The following is a 24,679-nucleotide window of genomic DNA, read 5'->3' as shown; positions in this document are numbered from 1 at the left end:
AGTGTACACCTACTCTAGGTAGTGATTTTTAATGATAGCTTTTTGCGTGAAACATGGTCTCTTTTGAACTTTCATTTGTTTTCTTTTTGGATATGTTGTTTTTGGGAGTTGGTGTGGCTATAGACACCCAAATCACATCATTGGAAAAATATTTTTGAGCCTTGAGAAGGAGTTTGCGTATCCATCTTTGTGAATGCTAAGCTTGGGATTGTCGTATAGGTTGATATCTATGTCTAGGTTTGTGTGTAAAGTTGTGTTCTGACCAGTGTGAACGAAAGAGGTTACAGTCATATAAATCCAAGACATCCTTCGAAGTGTGTCTACATATTGTTAAGGGTCTAGGTAATCCATTCTTAGGCACAACCAATAGAGTTTCTTCATTTGGAAAGTTCAGATTTTCATATTCTAAAAAAAGAACATTGACCTCTAAATTAAATTTTTAATGAAAAAGTTCTTGAATCCCAGTCAATAGTACACCTATAATGGCCCATCCAATTTTGTGTGAGCAAAATTTCTTCAAATAATTCTCCAGGAGGCATAGCAAAAGAATTTACCTTTTGCTACAATGTTAAACATCATTTTATACTACTAAACAATTGACCAATTGTTCGCCAATGGACAGGATGGCCTCTACACCCGAGCCACTTTCCTAGCTCACTAAGGGCTACTAGGGGAAGGGCTTCCCTCACAACCAAGGTGAAGGGGGCACCACCTAGCCAAACGAGGGTGGGCTAGGACACCTACACAAAGACATGGTCATTTACAAATGAAAATAAATGAGAGGTAGGACATGACCTCAAATGAATATAGCCTCACATACACAACTCAAAATCTCCCAAATCAAATGCTAAAGAAACACATGAAAGTCATGAAAGAGGAAAGGAGTGATCATTATTCAAAGGGTTTCTTATGTACAAACTTTGTCATAGGGTAGAGAGGATGGGAGAGAGTGGGAAAGTGAGTGACATGAGAAGGAGATGTCCACTCCGACATAAAGCCCAACCCCCAAAAAAATGCATGAAATTTCACCAAATTCCCCAAAACTATAGATCCCTCATGATGCTAGCCCCTCCAATGCTTGGGCTATGATCTGTAACCTTCCCAAAGATGGAGTTGCCCTAAGCATGGTGTTGAAAATTTACACTATGAAATCCTTGTACAGGCTTGATTTTATACTTCACTAAATATGATTCCCTTCAATTCTAACCAAGTTAGTATTCCCTAATTGCTAAAGGGTGGGAATGATGAGGTGATGAGGGTAAGAATGCATGGAATTATGAGAGTATTGATGCTAGATACATGATTTTCATGGTGTTTCATTCACATCCTAAGTGACATATTTGATGATTCCTTGAGAGCTAATGAGGGTGGGTATCATGTAGCTTGTAACAGCACGTGGGAGCTCAACCGGATGCAGTGTTTGTATGACGGTGCATGCATCCGGGGTCTAGGAGTGAGGGTGCCCAAGTCAGGGCACTTGGGCAGTCGGGCAAGCCCATATAAATGCCAAGGAGTGTGGTGTTATCCACATTCTCCTCTATGGTTGGGTGGTGACTAGAGCTCCTTGCCCTCTTGTACTATGGTGGCGATTACAAGGATGTAACAATGGTATCAGAGCTGCGTTTAGATTCATCGAGCGGCCTCTCTCCCGATTCTCTGGGTGTGATCCGGCTCCATAAAGAGATAAGCCTGACATAATCTTTTTTTTTTGTTTATTTGGGATTGCTAGTGTTTTTTTTCCTCTGCTTGTCTTTGAGCGTTTGTATCGAGAGGATAAGGTGGAAGACATGTGTATGTGTGTGTGTGTGTTGAAGCCAATACAAGCAAGCAAGAGCTTCATTAGTGTGTGTTGACAGACGACGAGTAGGGCAAATCGGTAAGATGGAAATTAACTTAAACCTTGGTAAGACAGTGGTGTCGGGCCATTGATGAGGTCCATGCTAAGGGCTCCCCACATCAAAAGCTTTTCCTGTTCTTATCGTGCTTTTGAATTTCCTTCAACAACAAGGCTTTCTATTACACAGAGTGCTGGCAAGTGCTGCAGCAGAAGAGAAAGGCTTGAAAGAGAGAAGAGGAGGATCACGTCCAGCGAGAGGAAGAAAAGAAGAGCAACTGTAGTAGAGAGCGGGCAGCATCGTGTGTACACACACGAGTGCTATGAGGAGGCTTCGGAGATTGAGAACGCCCTGAAAAAGGAGATAGAGGATCTCAACGCTCGCATTTCCTTCCTTCAGAACTGGGCAGCCATGTCCGAGCACTTCTCCGATCTCGTGTTGGAAAGCTCCGACGGCTCCAAAATCAGGGACCATCTAGATCCCAAGAGGATAGCATTGAAGGGTGGTATGCGGCCGCAAGGTAAGCGAGGTGATAGGAGGGAGCGCTGCTGGCGTTCGTTGCAGAGCAGAGGCAGCGACCAACAGCTACGAATGCCACACGATAAAGATAAGGCTTCGGAGCCTGAATATTTTTTTAGTTTTTTAAAAAAAATTGGGGGCGGAACCGAACCTCGCACATACTTTAAATGTGTGGGGGGGTACACACGATGACATAGTCATAGCACATTTAGCCACTTCTAGACAGTTTTGGGAGTTGGTTCCCACGCCTTGAGTGCATAGTTACACACTCTGAACTTCAATGGTGGTTAGCATCATCGTAGGCATTATGGGGGTCATCAATTTGTAATCATATGCGCTCATATTTGTGACCATTTTCTCATGTGTGCGTAGTAACACACAAGAGGTACATTGACACAATTTGAAATTATTAAAAAAAAACCACTATGTCGTAGTAGCGCATGGCTAGTTAATTATGTGCGTAGTCACATCAAAGAAAGGGTTAAACAAAAGTCAAGGCATTGGTGTGCATAGTTTACACATGTATCATTAGCTTGGTGTCCATTGGCAATGAGTGCATATGATGTGCATACTTTGAAATTCTAAACGGAGCTCGAGATATACCCAACATGGTTGTGGATATGTATGGGTAAATGCATACAATTCTCTTGTGAAACGAATATGCAGGATGTGATGTAGTTTGCAATTTCTAAGTATATATAGGTGCACATGCTCGCAAATACATGTTTGCACATCACTTTCTGGGTAGTCGTAGTGCTACTCAAAATATGTGCAGATACTTTCGATTATATTTATGGTTATAGCTACCATAAAATTGGTACCCATAGTGGTCTTGTGTATTCTTACATATCTTATAACTAGACCTCAAATAAGTATCTTGAGAGTATGATAACTACATGGTTTGTTGCTACACAATCGAAGTGTATTATTCTTGGTCTGTAAATTTGCAAGCACTTGTGCATGGTCCTAGAGATCAATTATTCTAAGATTTGTAGTAATCTTAGAGTAAGGTTTGTAATGATTTTTCAATTCGGAGTTTACCAAAACCTAGAGGTTCATGATGTTAATGATCTAATCATTCAACGCATCTTGTAATAGATTAAGGAGCTACTCTACCCACCTTTAGAGTATGTCATTGCTCCTTTCGTTTGATAGGATGGGAGTGTCCCTGAGAGGTCTTGCTCTAAAAGCTACCTTGTGGCTAGTCTTTAGACCTTCACTTACTACTTCATATACTGGCTTGATTAGTAGTTTATGTAGTGGGCCATTGGGATGTTGTCGGATTGTTCTTATAAATACTCTAGATTAAGTATTTGAGGCTATGGAACTTGATTAGTTCTTAAAATTATAGCCATGTTGAATGTAACATACCTCTGAGATTAACCAAGTTATGATTAAAGATAATCCTAAGTTTTGGATGCTACAGATTTCAGTAATAATGAATTCCAGCAGGTTTTCAGTGGTTTTTCAACAGTAAAGATTCGAAGTATTAAAATTAAGTGAAAATTCAAGATTGAGTTTTCAATTAATTAGTATACCACAAGAAGCCCTTAAGTGTGTACATGGACATGCAAAATCAAAATTTGATAAAGAAAAATAAAACGTGACATATTTTTGGAGTCGACTTTCACATACAGTTGATTTTCGCGATTCCGCGCCTGCGTTGGGTTGTAGATCGCATACATTCTAGTAATGTTAAGTACCCACACGACTAGTATCTTATAACTGTACGCGAAGTTATACCTGTTATAGATTGCAACCCTAACAGTAGATCTAAGAGGCTTACCAAATCTACAAGCAGCTCTTCCACAACTTCTGGAGAGTAAAGATGGATTCTCAATCAATCAAGACATCAGCAAATATATCGGGGAAGTACACAAACTCTCTTTCTATTATTTTTCTTTAAATTCTTTTGATATAAAATAAATAAATCGATAGGTGTATACGAGAGAATCTGAGTAGATATAGGGCGTACTTAACGATGAGTAATTCTTAACTTTATTAATTATACGTGGTCATCCTGGTCTATGAGTCTCCTAGCATAAACACTTTTAGTGAGGTAAAGAATTAGAAGATAGAATATTTGACTAGTTTATGACTAGATTCTAGAAATACATTAGGGACTAGTTTGCAAAGAGTCTATCTGTCCGTGTAATTAGAATCAGATTTTAAGATAAACACGAAAGTTTTGAAGGATAAGAATCTCTACAAGAGTGTAAGAGACTATAGAAAGCCGAATTCCTTTCGTTTTTGAGTTATTCGAGTGCAAAGTGGGGCACTTGGCTGTTTTTGACAGTTTCATGCTGAAAACACAACTTTCGCTGTTTTGAATGCTCTCAAAGAGACCTTAGAACTCATTTTTAGAGAACCATCATTAAGACATGCTTTATAGAGCATTAGAAGTCCTTAAACTTTATAGTTTTGGCCTTTCTCTAATTCTACATAGATTGAAAGATATTACTCTCCCAAAGACACCAGTTACTTGGCTTTGCCTTAGAAATTGCTATCAAGATTGACTACCTTGTCTATATAGACCGGATGGACTTATGTATAAGCATAGTTAAGACTTAGTTAAACTGACTAGAGATGACCTCGCTCGTTAGAACATGATAATTGATTATGTTAAAAACAAGGACTCCCATGTGACTTAAAAGATAAAGAGAAGTTAAAGACTGTTTAAATTAAAAGCTTGTTTTATACTTGAAATTGATTGTGATTGATTTGAATATGCATGCCTTGAAAGATTATGGACTAGAGATGATATGTATGAGTTATGATTGCTTTGTTTTGAGATGAATGATTGATATGCATGCGTATGACCGATTGATATGCATGTGTATGATGAGACTCGACATGAGATTTTGAGATTCGGACCGGCTGTCCTTAGACAGGGCATGCCAGACAGAGAATGTGATTTATGCCCTCTGGGAGCCATTTGGTAGAACCCAGAGTGGATGAGATTTACTAGAGGCATACCCGGGATAGCCACGATATCCAATGTGGAGGTTGGGTAGACGGGCATCAGAGAAAGCCCTAGATTGGTTGGATTTTGGTCATTATGATCAACCATGCTGTCGAGCATGGTGATTATAATAGAATCTTGAGATAGACACATACATTGTGATTGATTGAGATGCTATGCTGTAATTGATAGAGATTTATATCATGTGAATGTTTGTTTGAGATTACATAATTCTTTGCTTATGTGATAAGAACCTTGGATATGGCATGCATGCTTGTTTGCTATTTGAGAAGGTTGATTTGATTGTATTGCTATGTAGAAATAGCAAGATTAAGTGAGTTTAATGTTTTCTTAGATTAAGTTGTACGATTAAGATATGGTTAGATTCATGACCGTCATAGTTGGTATCAGAGCCTAGGTTGGGCAATCCGCATTTGATTTGCGGATATTGCAGGTCTTGGGTGACTGATATTATTTTTTCCTTTGATATAGCCAAAAGTTTATTTTCTTTGAAAAAGCTTTCGTAATTTTTTTGTAGTCACAAGATGGTTCACAAATCCATTTTTATGATGAGGGTAAATTTTATGCAGAGAATAAGAGAATGCAGATGGGTCACATATTTGTTTCCAGAGATGATAGAAAAGGCGTGGCATGAAGGCCTATGTTTCCGTTGTTTAGAAAAGGTTCATAAACTAATGAGTGCAAAAACAAGCTAGCATCACGTGCGGTACGTGAGGGATTAACTACAAGAGATCAGAAAACAAGGTAAAATGTACAAGAGAGTGTACGTCGATTTTCAAGTAATGACAACGCTCGTGGAGCAACATGAAAAGTTCTACAACTGTGGCCGAGGAGATTGAAGAATATGTGCATGTCAATGCTGTTGTATGTACAGGTAAGGTCGAAAATCAAGATTCAAATTAATATTCCTATCAAAATTTTGAATAATGTATTTCAAGTGTTGAATAATTCAAGAAGCATGCATAGTTTTCAATCACCCCACATGGTAAAATAGTTAAGAATAACTGAAATTTGCCAAAAGAATCTTATGGTAGAGATTTCTTCGAGAAAGCAATAGACATGTAATGATTATGTCAAGAATATGCTTTTCGTTCATAGGCGACCTCAAGTCAAAAGCTGATTTTCCATGTGTTGGCTTTGGGAAATATGATGCCATATTAGGGATAGATCAATTAGTGCCTAGAAAGGCCAGGATATTATGTTATGAAAAGCAGGTTTCAGGATGTAGAATTTAGAATGATGTCTACTTTTCAGCAGAGCAAGAAAAGTATTTCATGTAGTATACTATTTGCTTATTAAATAGTAAGTTATCATTGTGAAGTTAATAAGTGTAGGTTTAAAAATCTATATCTATTGTGGAGGTTGCAAGTCCATCAATAGAAAGATTATGTAGCCACATTTGTTGTAAAGTTTGAAAGTGTTTCGCTTTGTAAACTCCTTCATTGAATAAAGAATAGAGGATTTCTCTATTGAGGAAAATTTTGACTAAGTCTAAAGCTACAAGGAAAGTGAAAATAAGAGTTTACAAATTGTTTGATTACCTTAAAGTTTAAGACAATACGATGATAATGTTTTTCATCAGATTTATTATTATTTATTAAGTTGTGATTCCAAGAAGACTTGTTCATGACATGGATAGTGGATTGATTTACAAGATCAAGACACTTTGTGTAATGCCTCAAGATCTTTCTAGTTTCTTGTTTGGAGTTAAATTTTATGGAATTAAGACGAGTTTAGGAGACCTCCTAAACTCTACCATATACATGACTAGCTTAACATATAAAATCGTTTATCCAAGATAAGATCTATCGAAGATATGAATGAAGAGAACACAATACTAAGAGAAAAGAATGTTATAGTATTAAGAGTCTAATAGATGCAATGAATATCGAGTATGTTGATTTTATCCAAGAGATATCTAAGAAATGGAAAATCAAGTTAAGAGCTTATTATATCAAGTTAAGATCTTAGACAAGAAAGTTGTTAAGTCATTATTTCTAAGGCTACTTTGAAGAAATCTCAAGACGAAGACATATGCATATTTATAGTTTTCTTGAAGGTCAAAAGCATACGACTTCTCAAGTACTATATCAAGTATCATAGTTGAGTAAGAAAAGCTATTTCTCAAGGTCTAATGATTGAGGATAAGATATTTTTGTCATCGCAATTTCTTAATGGGGAGAGAATGTAACATACCTTCGAGATTAACCAAGTTATGATTAAAGATAATCCTAAGTTTTGGATGCTACAGATTTCAGTAATAATGAATTCCACCAAGTTTTCATTGGTTTTTTAGCAGTAAAGATTCTAAGTGTTAAAATTAAGTAAAAATTCAAGATTACGTTTTCAATTAGTGAGTATACTCAAAGGAAGCCCTTAAGTGTGCACATGGACATGCAAATCGAAATTTCATAAAAAAGTAGAACTTGATCTATTTTTGGAGTTGACTTTCACATACAACTAATTTTGGCGATTCCACCTGCTCTACGTTGTAGACCGCATACAATCTCGTAATTTTAACTACCCACACAATTAGTATCTGATAACTGTACGCAAAGTTATACTTGTTACAAATTGCAGCCCCCCTGACAGCAGATCTGAGAGGCTTGCCAAATCTACAAGTAGCTCTTCCACAACTTCTGTAGAGTAGACATGGATTCTCAATCAATCAAGATATCAGAAAATATATCAGGGAAGTACACAAACACTCTTTCTATTATTTTTCTTTAAATTCTTTTGATATGAAATAAATAAATCGATAAGTATATACGGGAGAATCTGAGTTGACATAGGGCGTACTTATAACGATGAGTAATTCTTTACCTTATTTATTATACATGGTCATCCTGGTCTATGAGACTCCTAGCATAAACACTTTTGGTGGGATAAAGAATTAGAAGATATAAGATATTACTCTCCCAAAGAGACCAGTTATTAGGCTTTGCCTTAGAAATTGCTATCAAGATTGACTACCTTGTCTATATAGACCGGATGGACTAATGCATAAGCATAGTTAAGACTTAGTTATACTGACTAGAGATGACCTCATGCGTTAGAACATGATAATTGATTATGTTAAAAAACAAGGACTCCCATACGACTTAAAAGATAAAGAGAAGTTAAAAACTGTTTAAATTAAAAGCTTGTTTTATACTTAAAATTGATTGTGATTAATTTGAATATGCATGCCTTGAAAGATTATGGACTAGAGATGATTGTGAGATGATATGTATAAGTTATGATTGCTTTGTTTTGAGATGAATGATTGATTTGCACGTGTATGATTGATTGATATGCATGTGTATGATGAGAGTCGACATGAGATTTTGAGATTCGGCTTTTAGACACGGAACGCCGAACAGAGGATGTGATTTATGCCCTCTGGGAGCCATTTGGTAGAACCCAGAGTGGACGACACATGGCTCCAAGGGTTCTGATAGATGTTTTTTTAAAACTATAATCATTTTCAGTGTATATGACATGTATAACTGAAATTCAGCATCAAACAACTCTATGGATATTTATGTAGTGAAAATAGCAGGGCAATTTTGCTGTGTAGCAGCCTAAATTATAATAGAACAACGAAATTTCGCTACTATAGGCACTACTGAGCAGCAAAATAGCACTGCTATAAAGGCTTCTCACACAACACTAAAATAGCACTGCTATAGGCAATGCTATTTTGATGCAGGGTAGCAACTAGAATCGTCGACATCCTGACAAAATTAACGCTGCTATGCCCCTGACTTGTTTTATAGTGATAGCTTCATAGTTCAAAGCGACACCCTATTCTTGCAACCATTCAAATGTGGCGGAGATCTCATTGTGATAAGAAAAGTCATACTCCTCTCACAAGAAGGAGAATGGCCCACCACATTTTCCTACGTTAAACATACATTAAAAAAAGAACAATTTATATAAGATTTAATTCTTTGGAAACCAAAGTTTTGAATACAAAATGTTAAGAGTGAAAATACTTACAAATAGAGAGAGGAAAGATGGCCTTCCACCCGATCCAAGATGAGAAGCCCCTCTTTTATGCATGTGTAATCGGGTTGCTTCTCTTTGTTACTTGAATAGATGGGGATATTCCCAGTACATCTTTTTGGCCTTCTTCTCGATACATCTTTTTTTGATTCTGCTCTAGCGGCTTGATGCCACCACGCTTGATGGCCTTGGCAATCAATGATTTCATGTGACTCACAAGATCCTGCATACATCATTAAATTGTAAGTTGGAGTGGGGCACAAAAAACTCTGTCTTCATCAATACACTTAGAATGTATTGCTTCTTTGTATTGTCTTGAGTTCTCAAATCAATTCCCCAAATGTTTCTAAAATCAAGATTTACAAGGTGATGCATGCATGCCATGACATGTTTTCCCTTGCTATCCTCAATGATCAATCCATATGTCTTCCTCACATGATAAGGGTGTCATTGGGTTGTAGGCATTTGGATCCTCCACTTGCTGTGGTGGCACATCCTCTGCCTGATGGGGAATTGGAAGCAGATCTATTACTATCCCTAAAACCACCCCCACATCCACCCCCACCAGAAGGAATACCCCCATTAGAATGCTGAGAAGAGGCAGATCTCCCATCTGACGAGGTCATGGTATGAGGTCTTGGACTAGGTGCCACAAAAGAGAGTGGAGTGCCTGCTCGCAACCTCCACATGAAGGCCCAACACCCAAATGTGGACTAGATCCTCCAATGGAAGTGGACATGGGTATAGGAGATCTTAACCTAGGAGTAGAACCACCCATCAGAGTACCCCCCATCGGTGTAGAGGTAACTATGGAAGGAAGCAAGGGTGGAGCAAAAATGTTCCACACACTCTCTTTCCCATATGGATGTGTCAGACAATCGACTAGTGGCCAACTGTGAGAGATGCTCCATGTCTAGAACATCAGTACATGGACACTGAACGATGGCGCATTGGGCTTCTTGAGTCTAGATTGTCTTCCCACATGTCTACATTATAAAAATGAGGCATGCTCAAACTTAAAAAACATAAGAACACATTAGAACTCTTATACCTTATGCATGCTCAATCTTAGAACTCTTATACCTTATGCATTATGTGTATACCTTATGCATGCTCATACTTAAATAACAAAAGAATGCATTAGAACTCTTATACTACTCATGTGATATTAGAACTTTATTAAGACCTTCTAGTATACTGTGTAGATAAGCAGGGTGGACAGTGCCCCTTTTCCATAATGGCTTTTGAGGACTTTCCACATGCTCCCCACTATTAAAGTCAAAGGAAACTTCTCTTTTACAAGAGAAGGATAGTAAAAAGATCAAGGACTCCCCCTCCACTATAACCACCTACTCGCAAATAACCACTCCTAACTTGACTTTAATGAACATTCTAAAAGGCCTACAATAGCGTCCATATCTTTATGTATCATGCTCTAAGCCTAAGAGAATAGAAAATTTGAAACCCTAGCACCCAAGGGTGCAAAGAAAATAAATGAGAAGAATAAAAAAATTGGAGAATACCTCAAGAGATGAAATAATACTCGAGTTGCTCTATGTAGAAGGAGGGCACAATAATGCAAGACCTAAAAAGCATAACATGCAAAAAAAAAGTGACATTCATGAGAAAAAAAAAATTAGTAACACATCTATGGTTGATCTATATGCATGCATGCATAGAGCCTATATGTGAGAGGATTGGGACCACTTCACAATACTTGCATGACCTCCTTACATTAGCATGCAATGTCACTTCTCATTGAGCTGTAGCATAAGGAGATCTAGCAAGCATTGTGATGAATATGTCTATACACATGTAAACTCCATGAATAGATAGAATACCTTATGCAGACGAAAAGAGACCATAAGAAATATATGCTATATGCAGAGTATGAACATTCAAAAAGCTTATACTGTCCATCCATGCATAGCACTCCATATCAAAAAATCCTTATGCATAGATTTAGTGTTAAAAATGCTTAAGCTCTATGCATAGAGGTTAATGCATGCATTAAGCTCTAAGTATATAGATTAATGCATAGATTAAGTTTAATGCATGCATTAAGTTTAATGCATGCATAGATTAAGCTTTATGCATAGATTACACTTAATGCATAGATTAAGCTCTATGCATAGAGCTTAATCTATGCATTAAGCTCAATATTTAAATATTAATCTTTACATACATGTATTAAGGTTTATGCATGCATTAAGCTCTATGCATAGAGCATAATCTATGCATGGAGCTTAATTCATGGAGCTTAATCTATGTACTAAGCTTCATGCATAAAGCTTAATCTATGCATAGATTAAGTTGCATACATAGATTATGCTTTTTGCATTAAGCTTAATGCATAGATTAAGTTTTATACATAGAGCTTAATCCATGCATTAAGCATTATGCATAGATTAAGCTCTATGCATAGAGCTTAATCTATGCATTAAGCTCTATGCATAGAGCCTAATCTATGCATAGAGCTTAATCTATGCATAGAGCTTAATGCATAGATTAGGCTCTATGCATAGAGCTTAATGCATGCATTAAGCTTAAGCTAATCCTGAATCCTAACACCCAAGGGTGCAATAATAGGTAGATGAAAAGCATAAATCATTTAGAGGGCTTACTTCTTTTCGGTGAAGTTGAAGGAAAGGATTAGAGGACCTACAAAACAAAACATTAAACAAAGTAATTAGTAATAGAAAGCCCTAAAAGCTTAATGCATAGATGCAAAACCCTAAAGAAGACAAGAAAAAGAGAGCTTACCTCTATATTGTCTAGCTAAAAGAGATGATTAGTGTAAGACCTACACAACATAAAAAGACAAAAGAGTGATTTTAGCAACACATTTAATGAACTCTACCTACCAAACACAAGAAACATATAAAAGACTAATACACATTAAGAATAGACAAAAAAAGGTGAAGGAGAAGAAGCAAAAGGACAAGGTTAGTACTCTATGCGATAATCTTAATCTCATTGTGTTTCTTATTAATCATTAGGTTAAGCATAATGCAGGCAAACCCTAATAATTAGGTCACACCATCACTTGTAGAGTGATGGTGGATAGGAAACGAAAAAGGAATAGCAAGGGGAAAGCACGTGGTATCCTAATATATTTTTAGGTGAACCCCCTGAGCTAGCAATGCTAAGTACATTCTAAAGAGAAAACCTACGAATATACCATTGATACTGCTAGACATAGTGCATGTATTCATATTCAATTTTTTAATCGCTCACTTTTTGTGCCCCCAATACAAATATCTTCTACTAGTTCGGATAGTGATGGGTCACCATTAATTGGAGGTCTAGAGTGGTTGCGAAGAAGAATCCCTTGTTCATGTGCAAGATGCAAGAATGTTTGTATATGTGAAGGTTGAGTGTCATTGCAGCACATTAGAAAATGGAGATCATTTGAACCAATTCTAGCCAACTTGATGATGCAAGCCAATTCCTCGGTTAGTATATAAACTTATGAGATGAAACATAAACTCATGGTTTGTCATATGTAATGTTGAGTGTTATTTTTTAAATATAGTTCATTAGGATGAGGAGGACATGGACATTCATGCATAAGTACTACACAATATGCCTCATTATTTTGTCTTTGGGAAAACTTGAGGAAGGAGTACAAGCATCATAAGGAGAACTTGGAAAGTGGAGTATGTTCAATACATTTGGAAGACCCATGATTTCCACCACATGAGATAGAGAAAGAGGATTTCATGGTGGAGGAGATGATCACTCACTTTTTTCAAAGAGAGGGTGAGGAAAAGACACCTAGCTTTGAAACACATGAAAGAGAGGATGTGTTACACAAGGAGGCTAACACACCATTGTATGAGGGTGCAAAGTACTCAACTTTGCGGGCATGCTTAGAAATCCTCAACTTGCAAACAACATATGGATGGAGTGATAATAGTGTGAATGGCCTACTCCGGTTATTAAAGAAGATACTCTCAATAAACAATGATACCGGTAAGAAGAAGTGATGCTCGAAAAATGCTTTTCAAGCTTGGTCACGATTACAGTCAAATTCATGCATGTCATAATAATGATTGTATACTATTCAGGGCTGTCTTTGCTAATGTCATGCAATGTCTAATTTGTGTAGAGGATTGTTACATGAAGGATTTACCGGATGTTAAAATTTCGCAAAAGGTATTGAGGAACTTTCCTATTATATCTCGAAATCAACATATGTTATGGTGTCACTTCATTGCTGAGTTACTGCCATGGCATGTGACCATCGTTTAACCGATGGCATGATGAGGATTCCCGCCGACTCACCGGCTTGGGCACACATTGAGCATGGATGGCCATAGTTCAAAGATGAGCCCCGTAATTTATGGCTTGGATTGGGTATGGATGAGGTGAACCCATTTGGATTGAGGTCTACATCATGGTCCACATGGCCCACTGTTGTTGTGCATTACAATATTCCTCCATGGATGTCCATCAAGAAGGGTCATGTGATGCTTGCGCTTATTGTGCCCGAGAAGCACAAGGTAAAGATTATGGATGTATATCTTGAGCCCTTGATTGATGAGCTTGAGCAATTATGGAGAGGCATAAGGGTGCATGATGTTTCTCGTCCAATTTCATGCCGTAATGCAATGGTCAAGGGTATCTTAATGTGGACTATGCATGATTTTCTGAGCTATGTGGAGTGCTTAGGTATGTCGTACGCATAAATTGATTTTTATCTAAGCATGCACAAATGATTCATTTATAACTCTAATGCATTGTAATGTCTATTAACTTTATATTCTTACATGCCAATTTCGTAGGTCTCACAACTGCAAGATATAATGCATGTCCAATTTGTGGTCCATCACTTGTATCCAAACAAGCACATGCACTAAAGAAAGTGGTGTATGATGAACATCATCGATTTCTTCCTCCAAACCACCCTAATTATGCTGCATCAGAGATTTCTCCGATTGTGATGAGAGATGCTGAGTGGGAAGCCATGACATGACATTTACCTCCTTCAAAACCATTGGAGGGAAGGTGGCGAGATGGAGAGTGGGATGAGAGATGGAGGGTGACTCCCATCACAGCACCCGCAGGCATGAAAAGGTACTCAATCTTCTATCATCTACCATATTGGACAAAGTTAAGAATAAATCATCTTTTGGATCCAATGCACATTTTTTAGAATGTGGCATGAATGATTTGGGACCATCTAAGTGGTAAAGAAGATACCCATGAAACAAGGGATGACCTAAAGAATATCAGACGCATGAAAAATGCATGTCCAAGGGTAGTCAATGACAAGGTGGTTTTACCAAATATGCCATGGAGGTTGACAAGGCAAGACGAAAAGAATGTAAAGAATCAAATTTCATCTTTTTGTACACCAACCGATATAATGCACTCATTAAAGGATGCATTTATAATAACCAAAAAAAAGGGTGAGCATCAATTGTATGGTCTCAAATCACAAGATTGGCACAAGATGATGCAGATAGGTACATAACTATATCTATTTTTGTGCGCTCCTCAGTTTATGTTGTGTGACTAGATATTGATCGTTTATTGTTTTCAAAAATCTATTTCACTAGTTCATACTTCCAATATCAACTAGTGGGTGCAGAGAAGAGAAAGCTTAGAATGCCATATACAAACTAGGTGGACTGACAAGGTGAGTTCCAATTAAAACTATAGATTTGTGTGTTTGGCATAACATGGATTTGTTGATTTGGTATAACATATAGCTTTAAAATATATTCTTCTTTAATTTATCATTTATTAATGTTAAATAGGTGGATAGTATCAAAGGATATTCATCCAGATTCCATTGATAAGGCTCGAGTTGAGTCAATTAAGGCAGTGTGTATGATTGAAGAAAGCTTTCCAAGAAGCATACTCACAACTAAATTACACATTCTAATACATTTGGGGGATGAGGTGGCTATATTTGGTGTTGTTCATAGCCGGTGAATGTTCTTTCTCTTCATGAAAACCTTGAAGGGATTTGTAAGGCAAAGGGAAAGGCCAAAAGGAAGCATGGTAGAGGGGTGGGTGGTGCAATAATCCCTTGTATACATCTTTGAATATTTGAAAGAAATTGATGCATATTCTATTCCTAGATTCATGCATAAGATGAGGATGAATGGATGATGTCACATGTGCCACATGGAAAAGGATGCATTTGAAAGATGGATGAGTCCATGTGCAAAAAGATCATTACGTTTTGTCTTCTTAACACTTCTGTGATAGAAAAGTGGATTGAGAAATATGAAGATGCAAGAAAGATAAGGATAGAGGTTAGAACATCATTTAAGAGATCAACATGGAGGCACATGGCACACCCACCCATCCTAAAGGCTCTTCCAAAGGATTGCAATATTAAATGGCTAAGGATGGGAGGAGATTACAAGAGAAGAATGGGGGTCTGCACGAGGATCCGACTACCATGTAAGTAAAGATGTTTTGATAAGATATATAATGTTGAATACTAAATTGCTTACATATAAGATATATTAAATATTTTTTATTGGGTGTTGCAGTATAAAGTGCATAATGCAATGTAGTCAAAAGGTCGACATTTTCACACTCAATGTGTGGAATCCAAAAGAATCACATATGATTGTGGTGTAATGGCAAGTTTTTCCCAAGAAAGTCAAGCTAGTAGAAGAGATAATAATATTATAGTAGAGAAACTTAAATATTGTGGAACAATTCAAGACATCTTGGAGATTGGATTTAGAGCTTTCAAAGTATTCATCTTTGATGTGTCAAGTGGTTCAAAGTGGTATATAGAGGTACTCATACATATGTATTTTTTGGTCCCATTTGACTCAGCAATTTTTAGCATATGCATTTAATTTTGAAAAGTGGAAAATACTTAGAGGATATAAAAGATTAAGTTTGGTCACAAATTTAGTACTTTTAAAGATGTCGATTTTTGGTCAATTCTGGGACTTCTAATGCATGTTTTGTGGTGTCATTTGTAAGCAATTTCTATTCTATACTTAACCATGTTAGATAATATATAAGAGGGTCATAGTGAGTAGTTTAGCCTAAAGAAAGCTCATATGGGGGTTTACATAGTAAATATAACCACAACGGGTTCCCGAAACAGGGTCCAGACACCAAATTAACCCTTAATTTTCAGTAACAGTCTCGCATGAGGGGGTAGATAACTTTATTTCTCAAAGAGAAGTATTAAATAAAGTAATTTCATGACAAGAAGAACAAAGTCTGTGTTCGGATAATTTGGAGATTCCGCATCGGGTGGCCGGTATTCACGAAACAAATCTGACGCCACTTTCCAGTGGTTCAAGATCATGTTTTTAGAAGGGATTTCTATCTTTATCATTTTCTTGCATGATAATCTACTAATTCTCGTGGGTTGGCTTTTTGGTTTCTTCCAAAGCCTTGAGGTGATTTTCTATGCAGGATAGATAGATAGATAGATAGAGAGAGAGAGAGAGAGAGAGAGAGAGAGAGAGAGAGATCTAGAGAGATTTTGAGATTTGGGCCAGCCGTCCTTAGACAGGCAACGCCGGACAGAGAACATGATTTATACCCTCGGGGATCCATTTGGTAGAACCCAGAGAGGATGAGATTTGGAAGAGGCATACCCCGGATAACTGTAACGTCCAGCGTGGAGGCTGGGTGGACGGGCGTGAAAGGAAAGCCCTAGATTGGTTAGATCTTTTTTGTTGGTGATTCTCTCTAGATTTTGAGATTTTGTATTGGAGATTATTATGTTACTTTGGATGATCACGATTATGGTTTATTGGAAAATTCTTTTCATTTTTTAAATTATGATGTGATTTTTCTGTAAATCTTGAGAGATTTTGTGCATAGATCATGAACAGAATATGTGTACGTTTCACTCAAGCAACCGTCCAAGAAGCATCCAAGTAGATTTTTTACAATTGACTCAACTAAATTATGGCAAGATTTAAGAGACACATATGTTCTACCACAACACTATGAATAGGTCTAAACTTGATTTTCAATTTTGATGAATCTATAGATAGATGCAAGACATTGTATATATTTTCTTGTAAATATTTTATGGTTCTTTCTTTTAGGCCATCTTTCACTTGGTCTAAAGAGATTCTAATTGGTGGTATGTAATATAAGTTGCTCCTTAATCTAAATGTATATTTCAAGATCAAGATGTTGAACTAGAAATGCATGGTGAATAATCAATGGAGAATGCAACTAACAATCAATATGACAACCATGAGGACCATGATGATAATACCTCTACAGCTTTTTCAAGTAGTGGAATGCGACTTTGTATTGATATAGGAGCCATTGAAATGATGGATTTAGAGATAGACCAATTGGCATGCATGGATTTATTGCAAGATGGATTTGATCATAGCAAAAATTAAATATATATCATCATAACATATGGATTTGATGATGGTACAAATTAAATATATCTCATCATAACATATGTACACATCGATCGGTATGTAGAACAATTTGATCAATTTGTTATTTTAGTTCATTAATATTTGGATGTTTGTCAAGCTTTTTGGGTTTAAATTTATTTTAAGTTTTTATTTCCCCACAGTTTTAACACTGTTTTTTTCCCAGTGTTTGCTGATTGAGTGGCGTTTATATAACGACACTTATAGTAGCAGAGTTTTTACAGCATCATTGAGTGGCGCTGATAGTAGCGTTTTAACAAGAGTCGGTCAACGGTGCTCCTAATAATGGTGTTAATAGTAGTGCTTATGAAGTGTCTCTAATAACGACGCTTATAGTGGTGTAACATAAAACGACGATAAAACATCGTAAATAAATGCCGCTAATGATGCCTTCTCTTATAGTGGTGGGGTTAGTTCCCTAGTCATGGATCATCTTCAATTGTCTCATAAGAGGCCTGTTTAAGATCACATCATAAGTGGTTAATTTCTTGAATTCTATGATTACAAATATGTGATCAAAAGGCAATCCACTTGAGGTCAATCGATTCACTCTTACCACTCCCATGGGTGAAGTGAGGCTACCATTAGCCAATTTGATCTTCAAGGTGGTGATCCCTAATTTTCTTGCTGTTTTTTGATAGCGATAGTCACTCCACCCTCATCATCTAGGATGGTTGTGGATGTTTCGATTCATAGTCTCAAAGGCAAGGTGGAATTAAGTTCTTCACCTTCAAAGTCCTTACCAAGTTTGTTGACATGCACATCCCTGTATAATTCCTTAGGATTGTCATCACTCTCATTGTCTTTAGTCTCTAAGTTAGTATGTTCATTAGGTTTGAGTCTAAAAGGTACATCCATCCATTCCCTTATATCCTGCAAAAGAGTAGGGTCCCTTGATGGGAACTCACCTAGCGTGACTATGATTGGAGCAGATACAAATGTAGACATCCCTAATGTGTCCTTTTGTCTCTTGGTTTTGCCTAAGATAGGTGCTCTCATCGAGGTAACTACACCTTTCGAGTTGAGGCATGAGGGAAGAGTCTTTAAGGAGTTAGGTTTAGACTCACTTGAGTATGATGGGAATTGAAAGGTCCAAGTTTTGGACTGGTTGGTCAGGTAATCATTTAAAAGTTGATATTTTAGAGGTTCGGGAATACTTATTTCGATTAAAAAAAAGTTGAATCTAGAATTGGTTGGCGCTCTTTGGAAAACTCAATACTACCTTCTTTAGAACTTTCTCCTAGCGTGTCTAAGGCAGATATTGGTACAAATTTGTATGGATCTGGTGGTACTGGTCTTGGAGGTCCCTCACATTGGGAATGAGTCTATTTCACAAGTTCTTGGACCTTTTTGAATCTCAAAACTTGTGCCAAAGGTTGACAGTCTGTAAATGGGAGCTAAGGTATTGTCAAGTGTCCTTAAAAAATCCACATCAAATTCTGTACTTGACAATGGGTAGGATGGTCTTTGTACGGGGTCTAGTTCTCGTATATAAGTGTTGGTGTGATCCTCAATGAGTGATCATGCTTTAATGTGTCTCATGGGTGTCAAGCCGGGAGCTATAGGTTGAGGTCCATGAATATAGGGAGGTGTCTTAGGCACCCTTAGAATCCCTCTAAGAAGGGGATTGATCCCAATAGGGGGCATAGGGTCTCCACTACCCACTGTGTGGTGCAAGGAGTGCTAAGGGTTGGTTGGTGGAAGAAAGAGCTGGTAGTACATACATATTGTGATTTTTAGGATTGTACCTATACTTGTGGGTATCGTGATTAGGTATCTCCTGCAATAACCACACTACAAGCCCCTCCACCCCCTATTTAACGGACACTTATTTCTAGTGTGATACCTCGATAGTAAGGACACCATGTTCCCTATCTCCTTAGGTATGCTCTGAAATCTCTTGAAAGTACTTTCCAATTATCCCTCCATTTTCTTAAGCATAGCCAATAGTCATGTCCTCGACACTCATTTTAGCTGACTTCTTGCTATTGGAGGTTGTGCTATGGGGGACTTCGGATGGAGTACTATATTTCTAACACTCTTTCATGCCGTAGATCTTTTATCATCAAAGTTCAGAGAATCTATGCAACACTCATGAAAGGTTGTCTTCCTTTGCAAATAAAGGTAATTGTGCAAGTTTTGATCTTTGAAGCCTTCAAGAAATAATGAAATTAATCATGGTGAACTTTGTTTCTTATCAATTGAGTAGTGGGAATGATAATATTTTATGCATAAAATTTATTCCTATACTGACTCGCTCTCGTATTACTTGACATTGTTTAGCTATGTACATGAATCCATTTGGATCCAATCTTTGAGAACTCTACCCTAAAAGCATTCTTTAAGGTAACATAAGTGGCCTTATACTTTTAACTCTGCAGTAATGGATCACTTTGAACAAGAGAGTCGAGCTAGTGCTAGTGACTCAAATTTTATGCTCTCAAATCCTACTTATTGTGGAACTATACAAGACATAATTTGATTGGGTTTAGACAATTTGACATGAAAATTGAAACAAAAATATTTTTATGTACTAAGAAGAAAAATATCCTCTTTGCAAAGACTATATATATATGTAAGTATATATACACACACACACACACATACATACATACAAACATATAAATGTATATATAATTATGAATGTATGTATGTAATGTATGTATGTATGTATGTATGTAATGTAATGTATGTATGTATGTATGTATGTATGTATGAATGTATATATATATATATATATATATATATATATATATACATACATACACATATTCATATATATATATGTATGAATGTATGTATTTATCTGTAAATTTATACATATATATACATGAACATATATATATATATACACACACATGTACATACATACACATATCTATATATTTAAACATATGTTCATAAACGTGTTTATTTTGTATTACGACGAACCCCATTTCATTGAACCCGTGTACTATCGACCATAAATCCAATTTGACCTTTTTTTAATTCATCACGTTTTGTTGAATCTTGGGCCATCGGACATATTTTTTTGATTGGACCAACCCCCCGAGACTTGACCATGTCTTTTGTGAGGAATGACATTTTCATTGCACCATAAAGGAAAAACCAATGTGAGGTCATGCAGGTGGGAGCTCACTTGATGGAAGAAGATTTCCATAAGATATTCATGCCGTTGGCATGAATTCTTACATGGATTAGAAGCCTCGTGGAGTGACATTGATTTTTTTATAATTTATCAGCTTTTATTGAGTCTTGTGCCTTCGGACATATTTTTTTGATTAGACCAACCCCCCAAGACTTTACCATGTCTTTTTTCGTGAGGAATGACATTTTCATTGCACCATAAAGGAAAAACCAATGTGAGGTCATGGAGGTCGTTGGCATGAATTGTTGCATGGATTGGAAGCCTCGTGGAGTTGTGGTAATCCATAGAACCCATTTATGAGATTGTTGTTTGTCGCTTCTCCCTTCTTTTGGAAAAAGACTCTTTGCGCTTTTGCATGAATTGTGAAAGCGAGAAAACGTTGACAATCACAAAAGTGGACTTTGCGCGTCGGGTTTACGCGGGCATGCAGAAGAGACCCCTTGGAGAATGCCCACGCAAATGGCAAAAAAGAAGATTGACGCAGCCAGCTTTAGCGAATTAATCAACGTTCAACTTGTTCTAGATACTGCGGCAATAGATGTTTAAGCCTTGCACGCATGATGCGTGGTGAGTACTATAAGAAGGTCCGATCCTTTGGTTATTTCCCCACACACAGTGCACACCCCTTCAGAACTGCATATCTAGGTAAATAGAGGAGGGCCCAATTATTTCGCGTTGTTTTGCCTGCACACACACAGCCATACCAACACATACGTACACACACACACTGCTAGCTCTCTAAATAGAATAATATGCGTGCAGCACCTGTGGTACTCTCCTTGGCCTTGCTTTTCCTTGTTGCGCTGTTAGCCTTACCGCACTCCGGATCATGCCAGCCCTCCACATGCAACCCGCACCTCTCCTCCCCCCCACTGGAGAAGTTCGTGGACTCCCTTCCCATCCCCACCGTCATCAACGTGAGCGCAGGTCAGCCCATTACCCTGGGAGCCTACAAGATCAAGCAGGTGATTAAGCATGAATCAATAAGAAGCTCGTACACACGTACAGATAATTAATACAAGGATTAATTCTAGTCGTCTTATCAAACTAACTTCCGTTTCATTAATCCGTGGATCATTGTATCATGCAGAAGCTACACAGAGATCTGCCTGAAACCACCCTTTACGCCTTTGGCACAAGCCAAGCCAGCGCAAGCTCCCCGGGTCCGACACTGGAAGCTGTCCACCGGGTGGAATCCCACGTGCGATGGGAGAACCACATCACGGACAAGCAGCACATGCTTACGGTGGACCACACACTGCACTGGGCCAACCCACGCGATGGAGGGGTGCCCACCGTGACACACTTGCATGGAGGCCAGGTGGAGAGCTCCTCGGACGGGCATCCGGACGCGTGGATCACGGCCAGTGGAGAGACAGGCAAAACTTTCCAGACCCAGAACCACACCTACCCCAACACGCAAGACCCCACCATGCTATGGTACCATGACCACGCTGTTGGCATCACCAGGTTGAATGTGTTTGCCGGGCTGCAGGGCCTCTACATCATCCGCTCAGCCGATGAAGAGATGCTGAAGCTGCCTAGAGGAGCCTACGAGGTCCCTCTTGTACTCCAAGACAAGGAATTCTATTATAACGGCACATTGGAGTTCCCCACCAGTGGTGATGCCCCATTGGTTCATCCCAACTGGTGCGCGGAGTTCTACGGGGACACTCTCCTGGTGAATGGCAAAGTGTGGCCGTATTTGAGTGTGGAGCCTCGCCTCTACCGCTTTCGAATCCTCAACGGTGCAAGTTCCCGCTTCTTCACGCTCTTTCTCAGCAACCCAAGCATCCCCTTCCTGCAGATAGGTACAGACGGAGGCTTCCTTCCCAAGCCCTTGAGCCTCTCCGATAACATTACTATTGGGCCGGCCGAGAGGTTAGACGTGCTAATCGACTTCTCGAGCCTCCAGCCTGGATCGGAGGTCTTTCTAAACAACTCAGCACAGTCTCCTTACCCCGTCGGCTACGACACATTTGACGACAACGTCAACACAACAGTGATCATGAAGTTCAGCGTGGTAGCGAGCATTAATAGTTCTTATCAAGCCGATACCAACACAATACCGAAATCGCTTCCTGCCCGACTCCGCAGAATCAACCACAAGAATGCGCTGGTTCGCAACCTCACCCTGCTGCAAGTCGATGATAACACCGGGAGCACGGTGCAGGTGCTATTGAGCAACTTGACCTGGCAGGATCCTGTCACAGAGACACCCAAGCTAGGAGCGGTCGAGGTGTGGAGGATAATCAACCTCACAAACCGAACTCACCCGATCCACGTGCATCTCATCACTTTCAAGGTGCTGGATCAGCAGGCTTTTGACGTTGATCGCTACAACGCCGGCAACTGCTCCTTAGATGTTCCTTACCACTACAAGTCAAGGAGCTGCTACACGGAGAAGAGGAGGAAGCCGGGCAACAATCAGCTGGGTTGGAAGGACACGGTGTCTGCTTCTCCGTGGGTTGTCACCAGATTGCTCATGCGCTTCACCACTTCCGAAGACAAGCCCTTTCCCTTCGATGCAACATCGGAGCCAGGCTATCTGTGGCACTGCCACATGATAGACCACGAAGACAATGACATGATGCGCCCCATGAAGCTCCAAAAGTCTTAGTACTTGCGCACACACCCTTGGTAGTCCTATCCAATTCTTTCATTCATTCATATACTCCTGCGGGCCCAAATCAGAAGCCTAACCAAATACGAAAATTGTTGTTGTTTAACATCAATCTAGTTATCATCTCTCTTACTTTTAAATCAATCTCTTCAATTAATTAATTTCTTTGGCCTTGCACATGAGGCTTGTGATTTATCTTCAAATTTGTGGGTCTGGAGAGTTAGAGTGAGGCTTGTGATTTCTTTGGCCTTGCACACTTGTGATTTAACCTAAGCATGTAATCTCAATATATAATCTCATGGCATGTCTTTCATAGGTAAGCACACATGAAAAATATACAATACTAACATTTATAATGCCAATGGCCAAATGAAGTGATGGTTGTCAATGGATGGCATTGACACTAGAGAGATGTCTAATGAGGATTAATAAGTAGGTGTTGGTTCAATGGCCAAATGAAGTGATGGTTGCCAATGGATGGCATTGACGCTAGAGAGATGTCCAATGAGGATTAAAAAGTAGGTGAATCAATTAGAAAGTCAATCTCATCCCGTGATGGCTAAAGTAATTTTTTAATCTGCATGGAACTAATGTGGGAAGAATGGTCAGGTACGAATAGCTGGTATGCAATTGGTAGCAGTAGTGGGACTTGGTTTAGTAAGTTTGCTATACAATTTCTCCATGGAACATGGTTCCTTTTGAGCTTTGATTTGTTTTATTTTTGGGTATGTTGTTATAGGAATTGTTGGCTTTAGGTACCCAAATCAAGTCATTTGTAGGATAATTCTGAGCCTTGAGAATACGTTTATGTAGCCATATTTATGAATGCTAAGCTTGTGGTTGTCATACAACTTCATGTCTATTTCTAGGTTTGTGTGTAGAGCCATGTCAGTGTGACCTCGGGCAGTTACACTCACTCAAACAAACAAACACCTTTCTCATATTTTATTTCTTCCATTTTTGTCATTTTAAAAATGTAAAAAAATAGAAACATAATAGAAATTAACCATACACACACGCATTCAAAATGGATAGTGGCTATGTGATGGGGATATTCCTTGTAGTGGTGCCACTTATGGAGGGCCCTTACACCATGAGAAAGGTGAAGGGAACGACCAAATATCGTGGTCTTTGCCCAATCACACTTGAGAGTACAAACAACTCAATCGAGAAGCCAATTTATCG

General features: G+C 38.4%; 1 protein-coding gene across 1 annotated transcript; it reads left to right on the top strand.

Annotated features, from left to right (window-relative positions):
- The first annotated feature begins 21,477 nt into the window (after positions 1-21,477).
- Positions 21,478-23,794, top strand: LOC147636156 (uncharacterized). Its single transcript, XM_086801104.1, has 2 exons — positions 21,478-21,836; positions 21,962-23,794. Exons 1-2 carry the CDS (start codon positions 21,624-21,626, stop codon positions 23,489-23,491), a joined length of 1,743 nt encoding a protein of 580 aa, XP_086657230.1. The 5' UTR covers positions 21,478-21,623; the 3' UTR covers positions 23,492-23,794.
- The last annotated feature ends 885 nt before the right edge of the window (positions 23,795-24,679 follow it).

This window comes from Cibotium barometz, chromosome 8 (assembly GCF_041138505.1).
Source record: "Cibotium barometz isolate CiBa-2024 chromosome 8, ASM4113850v1, whole genome shotgun sequence".
Taxonomy (NCBI): domain Eukaryota; kingdom Viridiplantae; phylum Streptophyta; class Polypodiopsida; order Cyatheales; family Cibotiaceae; genus Cibotium; species Cibotium barometz.
The sequence above is the reverse complement of the archived record's forward strand: the minus strand, read 5'-3'. Positions and strand labels throughout refer to the sequence as shown.